This window comes from Thunnus thynnus, chromosome 7 (assembly GCF_963924715.1).
Source record: "Thunnus thynnus chromosome 7, fThuThy2.1, whole genome shotgun sequence".
NCBI lineage: Eukaryota > Metazoa > Chordata > Actinopteri > Scombriformes > Scombridae > Thunnus > Thunnus thynnus.
Genome location: NC_089523.1, coordinates 32449422 through 32471618, shown reverse-complemented (window position 1 = coordinate 32471618; position 22197 = coordinate 32449422). Strand labels below are relative to the sequence as shown.

General features: G+C 39.7%; 1 protein-coding gene and 1 long non-coding RNA gene across 3 annotated transcripts in view; both read left to right on the top strand.

Annotated features, from left to right (window-relative positions):
* The first annotated feature begins 341 nt into the window (after positions 1 to 341).
* LOC137186531 (uncharacterized) lies at positions 342 to 3927 on the top strand. 2 transcript variants are annotated; one of them, XR_010929029.1, is made up of 3 exons: positions 342 to 518; positions 2603 to 3162; positions 3316 to 3927. It is a non-coding gene; the product is annotated as an uncharacterized lncRNA (long non-coding RNA). The 2 variants fall into 2 exon arrangements; XR_010929028.1 differs by having other exon boundaries at positions 342 to 2500.
* Positions 3928 to 6118: 2191 nt separating this feature from the next.
* Positions 6119 to 22197, top strand: part of capn5a (calpain 5a) — a 36368-nt gene continuing 20289 nt past the window's right edge. Inside the window, exons 1-2 of the mRNA XM_067595528.1 lie at positions 6119 to 6420; positions 13265 to 13424. Of these exons, the coding sequence (XP_067451629.1) occupies positions 13269 to 13424 (156 nt within the window). The 5' untranslated portion in view covers positions 6119 to 6420; positions 13265 to 13268. The remainder of the gene's footprint in view (positions 6421 to 13264; positions 13425 to 22197) is intronic.

The following is a 22197-nucleotide window of genomic DNA, read 5'->3' as shown; positions in this document are numbered from 1 at the left end:
GCTGACAGGTCTGACTTTACAAACATGTGAAGTTTGGTGCAGACTGGAGCATGTACAATAAAGTTATAGCAACTTCCTGTGTTACCGTTGAGATTTGATGCTTCGCCATGACAGAGGAAGTTGCTATAACTTTATTGTACGTGCTCCAGTCTGCACCAAACTTCACATGTTTGATAAGAGTCCCGGCCTGAACACGTCTACATGACAATATTCAATCAGTGATGCAAACTGGCTGAATAGCACCCCCTATGCAGGCAAAACAATGGACAAAGGAAGTGATGTTTATCTCCTTCTTGCATTGTCTGAAAACAGCCCGGGTCTGAATAATAAATAAATAAATAAATAATATGATATTCCCTTATCTTTAACAGGACACAGTCAGGGTAAATCTGAGCCTTTGGAGGGAGGCAGCCATCACAGACCTCAACATTGGGGACCGAGTCAAATTCTCACACATGAAGACCTGCACCACTAATTATGGACTACAGCTCCAAACCACCAACTACACTAAGATTGAGGTACATTGTTGTTCCTGTTGTTTTTAATAATAAAAGGTTCAAGGCAAGTCCATCAGCCATATTCAACGTGCAAGCAGGGAAATATAATTTGTTTGCAAATGTAATATAAAAATGTAATATAGTTATTAATTCCCTGCACATCCTTCACTATATCATTTATTGTATTTATTATACTGATTATATTGATTGGATTCTTATTTATTGTTATTTATTGTGCACTGTTAAAAGTTTATATACAAATGTATTCATTAACTTTTATTAACTGTATTTATTGTATTTGTTATGTTTATTGTATGATTAAATTATCTTGGCTTGTTATGTATTGTGTCTTATGTAGTGTAATTGCAATTGAGGAGAAGAGAATAGAAGCTATTTTTAAAACAGGTCTAAAAATAGCCTCAAAGCACCCAGGTTGCTATGGTGACAGCAACCCCTGTGGTAGAGGTCAGAGAAGCGAATTTCACACCTCAGATTACATTGGAGTGAATGAGACTGTTGGTCAGCACTCTCCGTGCTTTTGGGTGATTTACTCAAAAACCTTGAGTCCTATTCTAATGGAAGTAACATTGGATGAGAGAGGACAAGTTTGTCTACATTTTTTGTACAAATTGTGCTTGTAAAGTGTAAGATGTGGAAGTAAAGGTCTTTGCACACCAAGTCCGTTTTTTTCGTATGCGTTTTTATAATCCGTCATCTGACAAAAATCGTTACGCACAGAAACCTCGCACACTGAGTCCAGTTTATTACTATATTCGTTGCGAAAGTTCGCAATACGAGGCAAAATGGGAGTCGTCAAGCAGTGAGGATGATTTTGTGGTCCTCTAAATACTTGAAAGAAAAAGGAAGAACCACACAGTAAAAAAAGGACCACCAATTTCCACGATCCAATTGATCCTGCACAGCAGCTGGCAGCACACACACACACACCTGATCACAGGTGATCAGCCTTTCGACTGGATCCGCAGATATTCAGGGCACAGCCTCAAAACGCTGCGACATACAGACAAGATCATGATCAATAGTCGTCCTGTGATCAGTCTGTGTATAACTTCTCTGCTAGAGCTGATAGTATCAGTGTTTCCAGGCTGTGTTGTTTGCGTGTACGGTGGCTTTGAGTGGTCAAACAACTCTGTAAAGGCTTTTGACGGATGCAAAAAAACAGAAAATCGAACCTGCTCTGAAAACTTTAATGACGGACGAAACTTTCGGAGTCGGTGTGTAAACGTGATCAACAAAACGTGACGTATTTATTTTTTAACGTGCGACAATTTCGGACGAAAAAAATGGTGTGCAAAGACCTTCAGATCATAAGATTTTTGATAAAATTGTTTGGTAACCACTTGATAATTCACTTCTTCCATCCGCCATATTATCAAATTTTCCTAACCCTAACCAAGTGGTCTTTGTGCCTAAACCTAACCAGACCTTAACCACAGTGCTGTCACACCATAAAACATCATTATTCAACGGGTAGAAATGTTAATATGCTACGTTTGTAGAAACGTTGATATGATACGTAACTCACGTGTTGAAATGTATATATTCAACGTTTCTGTGGTTTGCAGAAACGTTCAATGCCAACGTTTTCTTCTGGCGACTGGGTTGGTTTGACAGAAAGGACACAAGGTGCATCCGATTGTCAAGTGACAAGTTTGCTCTGATCAGTGAGGTGTGGGATAGGCTGATTGACAACAGCATCGCTTTATATAAACAACGGGGCAGAAATCACTATTGAACTATTGAACAGTTATTCCCCACAAAGTCACGCTGCCCCTTCACTCAGTACACGCCCAACAAACCCGACAAATTCGGCATAAAGTTGTGGCTCGCTGCAGATGTAGAAACTAAATACATGTTGAATGGATATCCCTATCTGGGGAGGGATCCAAGTCGCCCCGCAACCCAGAGCCAAGGGGAGAGTGTGTAACTTTTTTACCTCACTCCCCCTTGCCTACAAGCTCCTGGCAAAAAACATGAGCCTGGTTGGTACCACCGACAAAAACAGTGATTCATTATCATTGCTGTTGCTGTTATGACACCTGAATTTCCCTAAAATAATATTGGCTTATCTTATCTTATCTTAGGTGGGAGTGGATCTGCTGGATAAGATGCTCCCAGAAGATGGCCAGTCGCGGTTTTCTGTAACATGCTGGACATGGCTGCACTGAAAGCGTGTCCTGTACCGGAGCTGCATAGACACAACTATAACGAGTGTTCATCCTGGAGCTCTGCAAACAATAACGCAGTGAGCACATCACCGGGCCAATACAAACGGCGAGTCCCATCCTGCCGACCATGCCTGAAGAGAAGAGGAAGAATTGCGGTGTAAAATGCAAATGCACAAAAAACAAAACAACAAAAATGTGCATAAAGTGCCTGCGTGCAGTGTGTGGACAGTGCACTGTGAAAGTCTACAGCGTGTGTGCGGATTGTGAGTAGTTTGCACGTGGTTTTGGTTGTATCTTGTACCTAAAAGCTATTTCTTTGTCTTTTACAGGATGGCACATGTGTAGTGGTGAGCCTATGGAGGGAGGCTGCAATGTTGGACAGTAAAGTGGGTGAGGTGGTTTGCCTTTCCCACTTAAAGGGGACACAATCAGACTACGAATGCAAACTCCAGTCAACGAACTACACCAAAATCCAAGTAAATGATACAAATCCAGTATAGCAATTGATGCCCCTAGATGTCCTGTTTAACGCTGATCAAACAAGGCTATGTGTAAAACTTGTCTAGGTGTGTAAAATGTTTATGGTAATGAGCATGCTTTTTTAAAACATGTCTGTCTTCTCTTTACAGGAGGAGCAGAATGCCAAAGAGTGGCAGTGTGTCAATTTTGGGTGTCCTAAAATGACCAGGAAATCCCTGACTTACAAGTTTAAGACATGGCTGCTTTTTTTTTTTTTTTTTTTTTTTTTTTTTTTGAGTTTTTGTCTTCAGTTGCTTTATGTTAACACTACTTGTAAATGTTTTCTGAAAGTGAAAATAAAGTATTTTTCGTTTGAAATCTTGGACTTTTTGTGGTGTTTAACAAACTTTGGTCAGTTTAAAGACTTTGTACTTGTATCTGCAAACCACACATTTCTGACCTGGAAACTTAATGTAAATTCTGGAGGTATGTATTTTCAAATGCAGTGTTTTAAGTGGGGCTACAGCCACTAGAGTTATAATGCTTAACTGTAGTTTAAGACCTCTCTCTTAAAATGGCAAGATCACACAAATGGGATGTCAAAGACATTGCTCTATTGTAACTTACTAAAGCGTAAGCTTTGTTCAAAATGTATTATATTCAGTTAAATTCCTCGAATGGGAACTTGAAAGGTATGAATCAAGCTATTATATTAATGTTTCTAGTTTACCAGTATGCAGGGAATCATTACTTTGTTGTTGCTTTACAGTTTACCCGTAAGTCAATTAAGAGGGCAATTAAGTCTAATTAAAGAATCATAAATCTTGAGATCGGTTTAAGCTACCTAATGTCTCACATGATGTGTCTTCATGCATATTTTTGTTATGTGTATATTCTTCCCTTAAATCACTCAGTAATACTCCTTTGCACTTCTCCAATCTGCCATGTGGCCTTTTTTTTAATCATGTTTACATTATTTAAGACATTTTAAGATAACTTTAGTGTTTGTCACAAAGTAACAGAAATGTTCCTTTGACAAGGCTCAACAATACACATTTAAAACACATTTAAAAACACACACATACAGTTAAAACTACAACTGACAAGGACAATATTTGTCCAGCAGGGGGCGTCTTTGACCACAGAAATGTTCTGTTCTCCTGGTATATTGTTCATGCATATTCCTAGTGATTTGTCTCATATAATAATAAACTCATTTTCTATGGGAAAAAGCACTGTATGGGATCTGTATTGAGAAAAAGTTGGATCAATGTATCCCATATTTACCATGCAACAATAAAATGCTACTTATACATTAATGCACCAGTATGAACAATCTAATAATGTAATTGATGATAATACATCCCTGCAGAATAGTAGTATTTTTACCTTTGATACTTTTGGTACATGTTGCTGATAATATTTCTTTTATATGAGGGATTTGTAATGTAACTTGATGTAATTGAGATTTTTTTTATATATATATTATTATACTAGTACTTTTACTAAAGTAAAGTATCTGAGTACTTTCCAAATACTGGAATATAATGTATAATAAATTCTTGCATAGAACTCTGTCTATGCGTGACTGAATAAAGTGTGTGTGATGCTTACTCTAATTCCTCTGTGGTGGCGTATCTTATTCTCCAGTTTGATCCGGCATTTTTCTCTGATCGCGGCCCTGGGCCTGTTTGGATGTTGACATTACTCCAGAAGACATTTTTGTGCATAGACGGTGTTCCTGGTTAAATTTGACCCAAATTTATTTTTAAAAAATATAATGTTGCATTCTTCACATTGAATAAAATTGAAATCATGACGGATGTGGTGTTCTGCTGTTTTAGGGAACATAGGACCATAATAATATAGTGTGATTGTGAATGTTTTTTCAGTACAGAACAGCATGAAAGGGTTAAATATAAAACATAACACTAGCAAGCACTGAGATAGTGCACAGTGCCAAGGCTGCACATTCCTCTAGTGGCCATAAGTTTTGAAGAGAATCCTGGTTGGGAGTATTTAGGCTTTGTGCACATGTGCTGATTCATTTTGCATGTTAAATTTCCAAGAACAACATGAGCCCATAACATATGTTTATCAATCACCTGTAATATAGATCTCACTGATTTTCATCAGTGTTAGAGCAGCATGTTACTGTTGTAGCTGCTGGAGGTGGAGCTAGTTTCAACTACTTTTATTTACAGTTAGCTAGTTTAGTCCAGTGGTTCCCAACCTAGGGGTCGGGCCCCTCCAAAGGGTCAGCAGATAAATCTGAGGGGTCGTGAGATGATTAATGGGAGAGGAAAGAAGAAAAAACAAAGTTCTGATACACAAATCTGTTTTCAGTTTTTGGACTTTTTCTCTAATCTTTGATTTCTGCTGAAATATTGGATCATTTGAACATGTATTGAAATGAAAGCATGTGAGAAGTTTAGAGGGAAAAATCACTATTTGGTGGAGCTGTTAGCAACTCATAGACATCTGAAATGTGACAAGGAGACACAACTACACACTGATTTTATACACGCCACTAAAATATCTGGTTCATCTTTAGCAACCATCAAGTTTTATTATCAGTAATTAATTAGTAATTTAAGTAACTAAATTTCAAATAGACACATTGGAGTAAAAAGTACAATATTTCTCTGAAATATAGTGGAGTAGAAGTATAAAGTAGCAGTAATGGATAACCCTGAGTAAAGTAAAAGTACCTTAAAGTTGTACTTAAGCACAGCAGGCTACCTGAGTAAATTACTCAGTTACACAGTCGGAAACACCGCTATGAAGATCTCATTCTGGATAAAGTAATCAGAAAAGGCTGTTTTACGTGTAAATTGCTTATTAATGAGTATAATGGGATCGATACAGGAATATCCCCTTCCACGTGAACGGCATAAAGTTGAGTCGTTTTAAGGTTCAATTGCGTTTAACCCGTTGATCGTAAATTGTCCGGGCCGCACCTGAAGGCACCACAGACTCTATTCTCGACCCTCCAGATGAGTGAAGGCGGGTCGCTCAGTTTTGAGCTCCAGAGAGTGTCTCAGCTCCTCCATCTGTACACTGAGATTAATCCACCAGCCTGGCCGTGTGCCGGTAAAAGAAACCTGAAACTGTGGGTGTCGTAAAAAAGAAAGAAAAAGAGAAAGACAGAAAGAAAGAAGCGAAAGCTCAGTAGAAAAGCTCCGTGCATCGCCGAGCTGACAGCAGAGAGAAGGAAAACACACTGAAGTGCTTCTGTGAGGAGAGAGAGTCATCCAGAGAGCTGACATTTCCAGGTAAAGTCAAATTAAATAACTTTTCTATCACGAGTCATGTGATTCACTACTGTTATTAAAAAGGATCTGTTTCCGAGTTCGCAGGAGTTGATGGAGTTTCATTAATTTAACTGCGTAAAGACTCTTTATGGGACTTTTGCAGTAGTAGTATTTGTGTAATAGACTCTGGTTGAATAATGCAAGACGTAGTTTGTGTTTATCTGTTACCGTTCTGCTTTCCTCGCCTACACACAAGATGAAAAATCTAAAGTCATCCCCCGTTCAAGCTGCCGCAAATACACACTGACACACTTCCGCCAACAACCTTCAACACACGTCACGCAGCTGTTATCAATAACTTTTACTAGTTTGGAATATGAAGTATAACCAGGACTTTATACTGTACAACGAAAACCTTTTACTGTCTATTAGAGCCCGCCCGATATACCTGTCAGCTGATATTATTAGCAGATATTGGCCTATTACAGATATATTGGCATCAGTGTATATATTGTCCGATATGCACTGAAATTTTTTTATTTTTTAAAGTTGTTTTCTTTTATTTATAGTTATTTATAATTATTAAATTCCCAGTGAAGTTTACTGTTCACTGTCAGTTCACTGATCATTTTATACAATAAAGTTTATTGTTAAACTGTAAAATATCCTGCCTCCATTATATAGCTTTGTCACAAGTGTTTTATAACCACATTTGAGGGATCGTTGCAAAAAAATGTGTGTTTATGTACAAGATTATCGGCAGATATATCGATATGGGAATTTTTTTTACACACTAATATCGGTATCAGACTCAAAAATCCACTATCAGTCGGGCTCTGCTGTCTATTATAGTGCCAAAAATAAGAAGACAGCAATATAAAAATAAGATGATTAGCAAAGCTATCTTCAAAGATTGATGAGAAGTTGTGGGGTCATATAAAAGTTTAGGGTAATCTCCGAGCCCATCGGCTATCATCTGACGACGATTTAGTCTCCGGGGCAACGGCGAATGTTTCGTTAAGGGTCTATCTGCAGTCTTACAGACACACACAGCCCTGACCTTTAACCCTAACCATCCCCCTGCTCATGCTTAAACCTACCAGGTAGGTGTGTCGTGTAGATACTGTGAATACTATGCATACTTCTACTTCTTCCTCTTAGTATGTACTGCAGCCGCCCTCACAAAGTACGCACTTCATGTCCCATTGCGGCTTCCGTCATCGTCAGCGCGTTCTCATTGGTCTGTGCTCTCTTGGCGGCTCAGTTGATGTTGCGCAGAGGATTGTGGGTCAGAATAGTCAGAAAAGCATGCTGGTACATCCTGGTAGTTACATACTATGTATTGGGACATACTTAATCTTTTTTCTGGCACACTTAATAGTATGATAATATGGGTCATATCAGAACGCACCCAATGTTTCAGGGCCAAGACTTCCTCCTCTGTGCGCCAGTCATTTACAGTCTGATAAGCAACTTGAGACCGCCCCGGGAGAATCACCAACTCTTGTAATTTTTTCAGAGGCAATCGTGTAATCAGACTTTGTCGAAAGTTTCTCCACATTATACACAAACATTGATACTTTTTGTAGACGTTTGAGGTCCAGACGACATGTCGGCCAATGCGTTTCGCCACCTTCACTCCCTACACGGACCGCTCACCTGCATGCAACCAAAGCCTGCTCCTGTAAACTTATTATTTATTTATTTTGTTATTTTAATTCTACAGCACTTTGGTCAAATGTTGTTGTTTTTAATAAGCTTTATAAATAAATTGGACTTGAATTGCTCCAACATGATACCAAAATGTCGTCCCTTGCCTGCAGGTTCTGCACTTATATGCAGATATCTGCTTATAGAGATTAAAGGTTGTCTTTCCTGTGACAGACATTGTGCTTTTATTTTGAGGGCAAGTGTTTGTAATTTCCTGTGCAGTTGTTAACTAACTCTTGGCGGCTTGACACAGCTGAAAAGCGCCTGAAGCGTCTTCAGAATATATTAAAGTTCACTGTAGACGAGTGAAAGACGGTTTGGCAGAGTTGCATTCGGGTACATTAGATATGTGACATATACATATATGTTATGTCACACATCATCTAAAAGCCGTCCTGTGATATTTTGAACATCTGCATTGAGCTGTTGGTCTGTGGCATGTTTATTAGTGCCTACATGAAACCACACCCATGTTTGGCTGGTATTACTCTGTTATTGCCCAACAGTCAAAAACATGTGTGTCAGTAGATAACTGCCTCTAGAGTTTCACAGCAAGAAAGACTGTATTTACCCAGAAAAATGAATCAGAAGTAAGCGATGTGGCTTGAGGATAATACTCAATGAAATAGAGATGGTTGCACATTCAGTTCTGCAGCAGTAAACTCTGCAGCTGTTGACAGTAGACTGATGTGAACAGGTGACGTCAGTCTTGTAAACAGTGTTTCATTTACAACCACTGAGACTGTTTCTTCCCCCGAGTCTTCACCTCACATAAAGAATATTTAGCTGATTTCGATAACAACTCAACTCTTGCAAGACTTCAGAATGAGACTTCTCCTTGAACAAGCCTTAAAATACTGAAAGTTCCCTTTAAGGCAAAATTAATATTCTGTTCACCATATCATCATCATCATCATCATCATCATCATCATCATAATGGCTGCCAATTTACTGAGAGGTTTGTTTTAGATGATTTTTATTAGCATATCTTGGTGCAGCAGCTTCTACATTTCAGTAGTAAACAGCTGCAGCTCTCTGACAGTGTGACATAACCTTCTGTAGGCTGTAATATTCTCTCCTCTAATATCTCTGTGACGGTCACATGACCACCTCTCATATTAGTCACGGAGTGTTTTGCTTTAGAAAGACCTTTTTTAGCATCTTACTTCTTTATTTCTGTCACAGTGCAGCTGCTGCTCTGATGGATTCATGTTTTCTAACTGTTGCAGCTCCTCTAATACGACGTCTGACGCTGATAAAATTTATCTGCTGATTTGTGACTGCAGGACTAGAAGCTCCGCGGTGTGAAATTCTTCTTTTGGGAACATTTTTGTGAATGAAACTCGCCCACAAAAAAGGAGCGGAACAGGTCGACTTGTATGGATATATCAGGGGAGCTGATAATGAAAATTATCTAATCTCAGGAATGAACAGGTGACTTTCATTTGGCTGAAACGAGCAATTTTACGACAAGCATTTCAATATTTTCAGCGTCACAAACGAATACATCCACATGAGGCAGGTCATATCGTTTGTCGAGGAGAACTGAAGGAGTCTTCTCTGGTTCGTTGTTTTGGACTTCTGCCTGCTCTGTTCAGTATCCTCTCTGTGTTTATTGCCTTTAAATGACACTGATGTAATTACTGACTTGGCCTGATCTGTCCCGTAATTAGTCTCCATGGTAACCATCCTGGCAGGAATAAGTGTGGACGATGTGTGAAGAGGTAACTTCAGGTTGGTTATTAAGTTCAGCCGGCTTTATTGAGCTGTTAGCTGTTTTTTTTCCTCATATGTGACTCAGATCTGTTTTTTTTCATAACAGCGTGAACAACACAAACCACACGGAATCTGATCTTTTAAATTCTGATTTGGGCCACTATCGTATGTGGTCCTCAATCAGATACAGGTCTGATTTTTTGCAATGCAACCTAAGTCCGAACAGTCATATCGGAATTCAAGTTGTCACTCCCGCCAATACAACCCGACTCCTACTCGCTTTCTCAGGGAGACGGGTTGCCTGGACTGAGGGTCTTGTGGAGAGACGCTGTCAGATGTAGTTAAAAGTAGCCCTTTGACATCCTGAAATATCCTTTCACGTCACAATCCCACCAGTCCTGGCTCCGACTCCACATCCACCCCTGTGCAGAAGTAGCAGCCATTGCTCCACAAAAAGCCATAATTAAAAATTTGTCTTTCTCCTCATCATCATCATCGTCATCTGCTCACAGATTCGCTGGCTTCTGCTGCACATTAACTCATATATGAAACTGTAAACGGTGACTGAGCAATACATTTGAATTGAGCACTAAGGTTTGCAGTGTGAACGTAGCCTTACAGTGGTGACCTTTTGTCATTTAGACAGGTGAATATTCTGGAAATGTTTCTTATATTCAGACATGACACAACATTAATGGAAAGGTCCAACTTCTTTTTTCAAAACCTGCATTAGGTCACATCCACACAAAATCTGGCATTGAGGGAAAAACAGCAACTGTGGCGGCCAAGAAGAACCTTGTTTACATATTGACCTTGTTGTCGGCTCCCTGACTCATTTTAAAAAGGACGAGAGAAACACAGAGAGAGAGTGAATGAGGGATGAGAGGGAGCGGCGGTAGCGAAAACAAAGCCGTGATTCAGAGAAATTAATTTTCTGATTGTTTCTCGGCTGTTATGTTCTAAAGCACAAATAATAAACACACCCACACCTCCACACAGCCCTGCAGGAAGATGTGTGAATGCAGCTTTATTGGAGGGATTTTAAAACTTAATTTGCAGCTGAAGCAGTTTTAATTACTGAGTGTTGTGAGTGTTGCTCACTTTATCTTCTAGTGACTCCATTAAAAGGCTCATCATCAGTTTCATCATTTATGAGATTATTGTTGAGACTCCTCGTGCTGTACCTGAAGCCCTTTAGCACTTTGTTGATTATTGCACTACTTTCTTGTTTGTTTATGGTATTTCTTGCTTGTCTATTCCTGCTCAGATACCTGAGAATTTGTACCACGACTCTTTTGAGTCACTGTCCTCTAATGCTTGATTGTCTTAAAAGCCAAATGACAAAATATAAAGTAAGCATTTTACCGGATGTTCAGTTATTAAAGTTCAAAACATAAAGGAGGAAGTCAGCTGTGTGATTGTTACTGTGGTTGCACAAGAGTTAAAAAAAAACAACAACTTTATTGGAGAGGGTTTTTTACCTCCTTTGCCCCCACTGCAAATATTAAAATAACTGTAAGACTGATCAGACATTAGTAACATTTTCTATCTGCTGTTCAGGATCTACAGTATTTTAATGTAAGCTGAATATTTAATGAACATCGCAGCACTAAGTAGTAAACGGAACAATAATGCGACCTGCATCTACAGCTCTAAATCAAATTCCATAATGAATGCCGTACAGATATGTGACTTTTCTTTAAGAAGTCCACCTGAAGTTTAATCTGCTGACGATGATGTGTGTGTAGATAAACACATGTAATACTTGAGCTGAGTTTTTCCAGATCTAATGTTGAAAACTGAATGTAGATGGACAGATGACACTCAGAGTAAAAAAGGAAATATAAAGATATATATCTGAGCTAACAGTCCTTTAAAATATAACGTTTGTACTCAGAAAGGGGATGTGGTGTGTGTGTGTGTGTGTGTGTGGTTGTGTGTGTGTGTGCGTGCGTGCGTGTGTGTGTGTGTGTGTGTGTGTGTGTGTGTGTGTGTGTGTGTGTGTGTGTGTGTGGTTGTGATGGGGATCTGGGAGGTCTGTTGTCATTGTTTCACTTTATTGGTCAGACAGGAAGCTGCTTCACTCATGAGAACAGAAACTTAATGCTGCTGCACACACACACACACACACACACACACACACACACACACACACGCACACACACGCACACGCAGGCATGCAACATTCATCATGTGTTTGCTTTGCTGGTGATCCGTAGTCAAACATGACTGTCAAAGTTTCTGTTTGTCATCCTGTCACATGACTGGCTGGACAGTTCATGTGTACATTTGACTATTTTGTGTTTGCATGTTATGAGAGAGTTTTACAAGTGAAGGATATCCTCGTCATTAATCTTTATCCACATTACAATGTGGCCTTGAAGTAACATTTGCAGTGTTTTAAGCTCTGAAGTCTGATTTTCTTGCTGCTGAACAGCTTCCTGAGAAACACGAGACTCATGTTCCCTCTTTGACTGTTTCTAATTTTACCTCTTTTTCAAAATAGCAAATAGTTTTGGTGTCAGTCCTGCCTTTATTTCCACTTTTTTACATATCTCTGAACTTACAGTAAGGCCTTTGCATGTTTTTAGCAATGAATAGTCTCATGGCTCAAGGTTCTTATGGTAAATAAAGATAATATAGTGATTTTCCCTGTAAAATCTCTGGTTTGGCCTTCAATCTTTATAAAAGCTTCTACTTTTCATTGGTTTAACAGCTTTTTGCTAATTAGTTGGATCCATGTATCCATTGTTGGTTCATATAAATAGTATTTACTGTATTCTTAAGTTCCTTAGTGTTAATTTTCCACCGTCTTCCACCAACAGTCTGAAAAGCTCTCTTATCTTAAAGACAGCAGCCTGGTCTTTTAAATCTGTCCAGTAGATTTCCCACAAAACTCAGCCTGAAGTTTTGATTTATTGGTGTAAAGTTGTCACACAGAGCGCCATCGCTAATGATAAATAATAAACAACATCGTCTCCAAGATTCCTTGAGTAAGAACATTACTCACATACTTTGTGTGTTGTGTGCTAAAAATACATGATAATGTGTTTTGGATGATATTAGAGCTGCGATGATGAGTCAGTTAATCGACTGGTTGCCAACTATTAAATTAAATCAACATTTTGAGTCATTTTTCTGAAGAAAATTGCCAAATTCTCTGATTCCAGCTACTCAGATGTGAATATTTTCTGGTTTCTTTACTCTTCAGTGATAGTAAACTAAATATCTTTCGGTTGTAGACAAAACGAGACATTTCAAGACAGACTTTAGACTTTGGGAAAGATTTTGGAAATGATTTTTCACCATTTTCTGACATTTTACAGACCGAACAACTAATCAAGTAATCGAGGAAATAATCAACAGGCAAATTAATTGCAGCCTTATATAGTACTGTTATTAAACGGCCTGATGAACCTGTTGGTTTGTGTGTGTGCAGGGGGATGGTGGTTCCATACGAGGGCCAGTCTTTCTCTGCACTGAGGAGGCAGTGCCAGCAGAACGGACGTCTGTTTGAAGACCCTTTGTTCCCCGCCACCGACCAGTCGCTCTTCTACCAGAGCAACCGCATCGGCCGAATCACCTGGAAAAGGCCAAAGGTGAGAAATGGTTTGTTAAATTAGAAGAACTTCCACATGTTTAGCCAAAGAGATGTAAGAAGTGGTGAGTTTTAATCCAAACTGGAGTAGCAACCTCACTGTTTACCCCACTAGACAAACAACACTGACACACTGCAATTTAAGAACACTCTCAGGCCGACGAGGTGAAGAATAGTCCTAAAAAGTTATTGATATTCACATCAGAGATAAAGGCAAAGCTTTTGATGCCCCACAAGTTGTTCAGTGATCAGCTGATAGAGAGGAAACAGAGACGGGAGGCAGTAGGTGGGAGGGGGATGGTGGTCATGAGACAAATACAAAGGAGAGCATATAAACAGAGGAGACATGGACTGAATAGAGAGAAGAATTTATGGAATTTACCACACTAATATCCCATTCCTACTCACAGACTGTGTGTGTGTGTGTGTGTGTGTGTGTGTGTGTGTGTGTGTACGGACATGTTCTGTATAAATATATGAGCACATATTTTCAGATTCAGACAACTTTATTAATCCTGAAAGGGCAATTCAGTTTGGCAGTGTACCCAGACCATGCATAAGAAAACAAACAAACAGATCTATGCCAGAGACAGTCAGTACACAGGTACTCACAGACAGAATAAATAAGTAAAATCTTAGTCCCAGCAGTAACAAGCCCCAAAATGATTAGTTAAGACAATAAAACTCCACGAGTATGGAAATATTATTAATTCCACGTACTGCTATCAATGTTTAACAGCCTGATGGCAGAAGGAATGAAAGCGGCTGTAAAACGACGGCCTGAGGGCTTTAAAATGAAGTCAGAGGACGGGATGTAGTCGGGTCGGTGTTTTTTTGATCACCTGCTTCTCCCGCAGAGAACAGATACTGATTAACTTAGAACAAACCTTCACAGTATTGTTGAGGCAGAACTTGTCCTTGACCAACAAATAAAAGAAAATATTAAAGATACTTTCAATAAAAGACTGATAGAAAATACATTAATACAGACATTAAAAGAATTTAACTTCCTCTGTTGGCCTCGCTTCACAATACTCTCAGTGTTACACTTATATCTCAACATTATCACCATGGATAAAACTTAACTTTGGTTTTCCACAGTTCCTCCTGAAAACAGCAACACGTTCTTTTGTTTTGGACACATATTTGGAAGGCAGAAGAACCTGTTGAGATGTCTCTCTGGTGGTTACTGAGTGAAGGAAATTGATGAATGAATCTCATATTTGCGGTTGAATCGTGACTACAGGGGTCAGAACAGACATGAAAAGTGTTTTCACTGAATGATCTTCAGCTGCAAAAACGATGAAGATGATTATAAAAAATGACTTTCGTAGTGTGTTACATTGGTGTCGTTTTGCAGCTTTGGTGGGAAATCCTGTAACATTTAAAACCTGCAGGGCTTCAGTTTGTACTTGACACTGTAAACAGTCGAGTCGTATCTAGAACTTTATCATTAAACTCAGATCACAGCTTGTTTTAAATAATTGAGCCTCTGTTTAGAATCTGGCTTGTGTCAAATTAACAAAACTAACAAATATTCCCTTCTGTGTAGAAAAGTACTATAATTAGTTTTCCTTGACTGGTTAACTGATACACATGGCCTCAGTCTAGAATAAACATTGAGCTTGTTTGATATCAGAGTTGTTCACTTTAACTGCCAAACTTGCATTTCACTGTTTTTAAATCTATCTATAGCTGTGTGTGTTTTGGCTACTGAGAGACTTTGCTTGTGTTCTACTCACAGCTGTAATCAAACCAGCACAGACCAGTCCAGCTGTGGTTCTTTTACCCGTTTAACCAGCAGAGTTTTAAGTCCTGCTGGACAGAGGTGAGCAGCAGCCACAGATATAACTCCATATAATGAAGGTTTGGTGTATTTACAATGTTAAATAATACACCGGGAGCTGAATTTAGCTTCAGTGTGGACAAAAGTTCAACATAAAAACAAGTTTAACTGGGAAGTAACTAACTAAGTTACCCTAACTAACAAACATGAGAAAACAAGGTCAACCAAAACTGGCAGCCCGCCACTATTAACTCAACTTAACAGAGTTAAACTACATCAGAATTAGAAAGTGTGTCCAGTTGGGAGATGCAGATGAGAGCGGCGACGCCATCTTGGCTCCTTTATTTTATTTAAAATGCAGAATCACCATGCAGCATGGTCCCAATACACTTTACAGTTAAAGAATACATAGAACAAAACATGCAGCAACCAATTTATAATAATAAAAATTAAAATAAAAAAAACAACCACATTAATAACATCAATGTTAAATGGATGTTAAAAGGTGACAGGCCCAGCTAAGTGTTAGGGGAGGCTGTAATGAAGTGAATAAATGTAGATTTAAATAGCCGTTCCAGAGATAAAAGGTCACAGCAGGCAAATGCTCTGAAGCCAACGACCAGTAGACCAGCATGGAGAGAGTGAAGAGGGCGTGCTGGTGTAAATGGTGTAATTAGCTCAGACAGGTAAGGTGGTGCAAGTCCATGCAAGGCCTTATAAGTCACAACCTTCAAAATGAGCTCTAGCTTGCACTGGTAACCAGTTTAGAGAGGCCAGAATGGGTGTTATATGATTAGATTTACTAGTTTTTATCAAGCTGCAGACTTCTAGTAGCACAACTAGGAAGACCAGAGAAACACACACCTGACACATCCCTGCTGACGGGATATTACAACCACAGATCATCCACACTCCAGTTACCATTAATGGATCAGCTGTTGTACTGGTGGACTGTTTAAATCCCTGGTCTCATAACACAAGCTGCATATTGAAAAAGACACAACAGAGGCTGTTTTCCCCTCAGATGTTTGTCATGTTTTGACCCCGTTAAGTGGAACGAAGCAGTCGGACCCAAACACAGGAGTCTGCAGGCTGAACAACAACTTCTGTATTTAAGGCTCGTGAAGGCAAAAAAAACAAAAGCTGGCGGGTCAAAGCAAAACCGAACAATGTAGAGCAAAGCAGAACAAAGGATCCAACAGAGACTGAACTGAAAACAAGACTAAAATACTAAATGAACTAACGAGGAAATGAGGTGCAGCTGGGGAGATGGGTGGAGAAAGTTAACGTGAGGAGATAAAACAGGAGAGAACGGGAAAGAAGCTGATAGGCTGGAAAAAAACACACTGGGAACATGGCCAGGTTAAAGGTTAAAAAGGTTAAAAAGATAACCTAAATAATATCATAGCAGAAGTCTTTAATAGATACAACTCCAACTTCACAAGGACAACAAGACGGAGCCAGACTGTGACAGGAACCACGTCTGGATGAGATAACAATAAATAAATAAATAAATGAATAAAGGGAAAAACTTTATTTGTGTGATTTAGAACAATTATCTGTTCTTCTTCCAGGACTCAGCTCAAGCCTGAACTATGTGTTCATAATAATGCTTTTACTATCAATCATTGATGATCTGAGCTGATAAATAATTAACAAGGAACAGGAACTTTAAAGCACTCACATTGATCAGTATTGATTTGTCCAGGCAGTGAGAGAGAGAGAGGAAACTAAACCATCTCTCAGAGGTATTTAGTGAACCATAAACACATCTTCAGACCGGTGTCACTAATACGGGTGTGCCCGGATACAAATACGTTATTCAGCAAAGTACAAACACAGTTTTTTACAAACATTTATTTCATACAAATATTTAAAAAATTATTTGTTGATGTCAAATACCAGAGTGCAGGTCGGTTACATCACTATCTGAGTGTCTCTCCTCTGCTCCGCTGTGACGTCTATCAGCAGGTCTCAGTGAGGGGAGTCACATCCACCTGCTACATGACGCACATTTCCTTATTTGGACATCACTCCTGGAGTTTGGGGTGTTCCCCAGAGATAAAACTGACACAAGCAAAGTGCTTATAAGAGACTCTCTATATACTGTTGTTCCCCTTCTCCTCTCCACAAAGTTAAGTTTTTAAAAAATAGGCAATAAATGAAAAGTGCAAAGTAATAATCACCTTTGATACACGTTACAGGCTGTGCTGTCTCTGTGTTATGTTAGATTTGTCCTTATTGGGACTTTTTAATTAAAAAATAAACTCTCTGGTGAACAAACGATGGCGTCACTGTTTCTAAATTACTGGAAACATACAGTATCTTTGGCCCTATTTACACTTGTCATTTCAAATTCACATTTAAATAAGCTTTATTGACATGACAGATCAGAAATCTACATTGCCAAACAGTACAGAAAATTATAAACATTGACAGATGATTAATAATTATACAATATAATAAAAGGCATTTTTACAGATGTAATCACACAGAAACATTTACTACAGAGCTTATTTCTCTCAGATTATGACAAGACTTCATATATTTTGCAGCTTTTTACTGACTTTTCACATAGACGGGACAGTTTCTAAGGATCAGGGAGGAGGATAAACTCAGGATATATTTTAGACTGATTCATTTTTTCAAAGAAAACTTCTCTCAAATCTTTATATTTGTCACAGTATAATAGGAAGTGAGATTATGTCATTTCAAATGTCTTGTATACGATTTAACACACTCAGCCATAAATATGTCACATCACTGATCTTGATTTTCTCTGCTCGAGTCACAAGGCAAAAAAAACAACCTGAAGCTGTTTGATCAAAGCAAATAAGGAGAACTTGTGCACATATGCAGTTACAACATTAGCTAACAACTATCCATAAACTAAACACACTGGATCAACAAATTATGAGCCAAGTGACATCTTCATGTTCTCTCACTCACACAGATCATTAAACCGATCACACTGATTAGGGATCAGACTGTCACGTCACCATTTACACCTTCTGGATGAACTAATGTGAACCGCAGGAGCTTTATTTGACAGGAGGAGGTGACGAGTGAATTAAGAGGGCTAATTTTAGCATAATTTAAGTGTCAGATCAGCTGCTGTTATCACAGGGAACATTTCCAGACTGCATATGTGTATATATATGCATGTGTGTCTTAGAGAGACGGATGCATTTACACATCGGTAACATCCGACTAGAACGCTTCTCTATCTATCAGATTTCAATCTGACTCTAATGCGTCTCCACTGAGGCACAAGCCAGAGAGTGTGTTGCATGTTAAACACTGAGTGGTTGAGGCAGGACTGTTGGGGTTATGACTGAGGAAGACTGACTCAAGTCTGTCTTAAACAATAATGATTTGTGTCTGTAATTGTTCCTCCTGTCCAAACTGTCTGTAAAAAAAGGGATGACAAATCCAGAGAGTGTCTTCAAAAGTTACTCTTTTTAGTGCAAAAATCCATTCTTTGTATTTGCTTGGTGATGTAAGGTGGAAGGAATGCAACACACTTGATTTGTCAAACTCACTGCAAGAGCATAATGTGAGCTGACAGCGGATTTAGTCCCCCATCACTTACACTGAAGTTACTTTTAGAAAGGATCTCTCTGCAGCAATATGAACAGAAGGAATTATTACAGTGACTCTTTTGATTTACAGTATGTATGGGCATGTGAGTAAGACCCAGATGCAGGTTAACTTGAATTAAGTAAAAGAGATTTATTGCAGAGCAGGGGGGGAAGTTTGGGCTGGTAAAGCCAGGAGTCTGGGGCAGAGGAAACAGGTCCAGAGTGAGATCCAGGGAGACTGAGTGGTGCAGACCAGACGAGGTGAGCAGGAAACAACAAGGAGCTGGAGGCAAAGCAGGCGAGACTGCGACGGATAGCAGATAAGAGCCAGGAAATAGACAGGATCCAAAATTATAATTTGCCAAGAATCAAAATATAGCAGCACTAACTGGTAGAGTGGAAGTGACAGGACGAGGTGCAGCTTGTGTGGTTCTGCTCTGACTCCAGCACACCTGCAGACAATCACACGCACACAGGCAGAGAGGCCCCTCTTCTCATCTCTCAGTTTGTACATCCTCGATTCCTTTCCTCGCCTCCTCCCCTCGCGTCTTAGTCCCTCCCACCTGAGATGCGAGACGGTGCGAGCAATTTAGCAAACAACTGTTGAACAAACAGAACATGAACTTAAATACGACATATTGAGGCTGGTGCTGAATAAACGCAGCAGGCCACCTTCTTCTTCTTCTCCTCCTCCTCCTTCTTCTTCTCCTTCTTCTTCTTCTCCTTCTTCTTCTTCTCCTCCTCCCCCTCCTCTTCCTCCTCCTCCTTCTTCTTCTTCTTCTTCATTCACACCAGTGTCCATTCTATAACCCAGTTGTCTGAGCTGGTGCAAATCCCTCCCTCAGTGTTACATCCAGCTCCTCTGCAGAACCATCTTAATCCTGTCTGACTTCCTGTGTGTTTCAGCAGCACAGTTGATAACTACGGCAGTGAAAGCCAAAAATCCTTTCTTATCCATGTTGATATTTTGTTCGGCTCCACTCCTTTCCTGCTCCGGTTCCCTCTGTACTGCAGACCTTTCATCTTTTCTTTCAACTCTCTAAACAGCTTCGGCTTCATTTCTGGTTGATTTTATTCACGTTAACTTCTTTAATCCTTTTTTGGACACTGTAATGACCCCGCATGATGATTCCCTTTGCAGTGCAGGCACTTTTCTTTACAATCCTCCATATTGAAGTCGTCCTTCACACATCTTCGTACTCCAAAAAAACACCTGAGAGGAGCTTCAAATACTCCTTTAACCACCTGAGACGACTCAGTATCTACTGACAGTGGCGCTCCGCTATGACTCCCTTCTTCATTGCTTCTGTTAAAAATCAGAAACATTCCACACAGTTATGATCTTTATATGCACTAATATTCAGGCCTTTCAATCCCTGACGCTTAGATACACAATCGATCATGACCATCCCACTTCCAGCTATCCCGACCGACTTAACGTCTCCGACTTTCCCTTCAACAAACTTTCAAAACCTCATGTGGATTCTGTTCTTGTCACATCTTCTTCTTCAGTCACACCAGTGTTCATTCTATAACCCAGTTGTCTGAACTGGTGCAAATCCCTTCCTCTGTGTTACATCCAGTAGTAAATTATTGTTGACGTCTTCTTCTTCCTCTTCTTCTTCTTCTTCTTCTTCAGTCACACCAGTATTGTACACACACCAGTAAATGGTTGTTGACCTTGGTGGGAAGTGATTAGAATTCAGGCCGAATGTCACAAATGATTTTCTGCAGAAAGATAAAGAGTCATGATGGGATGTGGTCGGCGTGTGACGGCCTGTTATTATTATTATGTTGACGTGCAGATAACGATGGTCACAGTCATTGTGTAACACAGTTAGTAGTTAAAGGGTAATTAGTGGTGACAGAGAGACGCGGTGGTGGCTGGTGATGACTTACCTGGTGGAGCTTCAGGGCGTCTGCTTTCACACCTACATTAATTATGATTTCAATGTTGTGGATGAGTCGACATTTTGTCCGTTTAAGGAAGAAAATAGAAGCATAAAGACAGAGTGCAATTTAGATCCACCCAGATTGTTTCTGTGACTCGCCCTCTTTGTGTGTGTATGTGTGTGTGTGTGTGTGTGTGTGTGTGTGTGTGTGTGTGTGTGTGTGTGTGTGCTTCTTTTTTGTGGTTGAACAGAGTATAGAGTACATTCATGTCCTGTATGTGTGGGCTTATATATAGTATATGTACTTAAATCAGTGGCTTCTAATTTTGAGAAAGCACACAGCGCCAGACTCTCTCTGGTTTCTGTATTTATAGAGGAGTCATGTGACTTTACTAAAGCGATTACAAGACAATACTGAAACCATGTTTCTGAACATTTATTTTTAAATAATCCATCAATGTATAAGTTAGTTTGGATCAGTTTCAACCATTTCAATCATTATATCCAAGTCTGTAGCATCTACATAAAGGAACTGGTTGACATCTTGGGAAATATACTAACAGAGTGATACCTACGGAGGCCCTGAAGACCCAAAAGGTGGTATTAAAAGCCATTTTATCTTGTGCGCACAAAAAACATAGCAAATTGGCTATTCAAATAAAGCAATGAACGCCGCCATGTTTCTAACATACTCGAGAAATCAACAAACTATTAAAAGCTATAAATGCAACTTACCCCCGTGGTCTTCAAAGCATATATAAAGCCTATCATGCCTTTACTGTACAGATGTTACTCTGTTCCCTCAAGATAATTATCTACACACAACGATAATATATTGTGTGCACAAGATTTAAAAAAATACCACCTTTTGGGACTTTAGGGGCTCCGTAGATACCTCAGGAACAAGACCACGCCCCGCTCCCTCTCACTAATCCAAAACACCTGTGCCTCTTAATCCAAATCAACCCCCCCCCCCCCCCCGAAACCCTATTCTCCTCTTCTCTCCTCTCAGTGGGCGACACAGTGGCTCAGTGGTAGCACTGTAGCCTCACAACAAGAAGGTCCCGGATTACGAACTTCGAGCCGTCCCGGGTCCTTTCTGTGGAACCACAGGGGGATAACGAAGCAGCTTTGCTCATCGAGACGTGCCCCCACCCTGAGTCTCTGTCCCCGGGTTCCTAGACGTTCCAGCCTCGACTCAACTCCAACCAGTCACCATTCATCCAGTCCGACCCTCTTTCATCCCTCCCCTAGACCCCTACCATCCTTCTATACATGATATTGACCAACATCCAGCTTCCACCAAACCCCCCCCCCATGATCCTAACATCCTATCGCTATCGACCCTCATCCCATTCTTCCTGAATCTTCTTGCCAATCCAGATAAACCATTTTAAAACCGTACACAAATGACGCGGTCTTAGTTAGCTTAGCACAAACCCTGGAAACATCTAGCCTGTCTCTGTCCTAAAGTAACACCTTCCAGCACCTCTAGAACTCATTAACATGTTATAT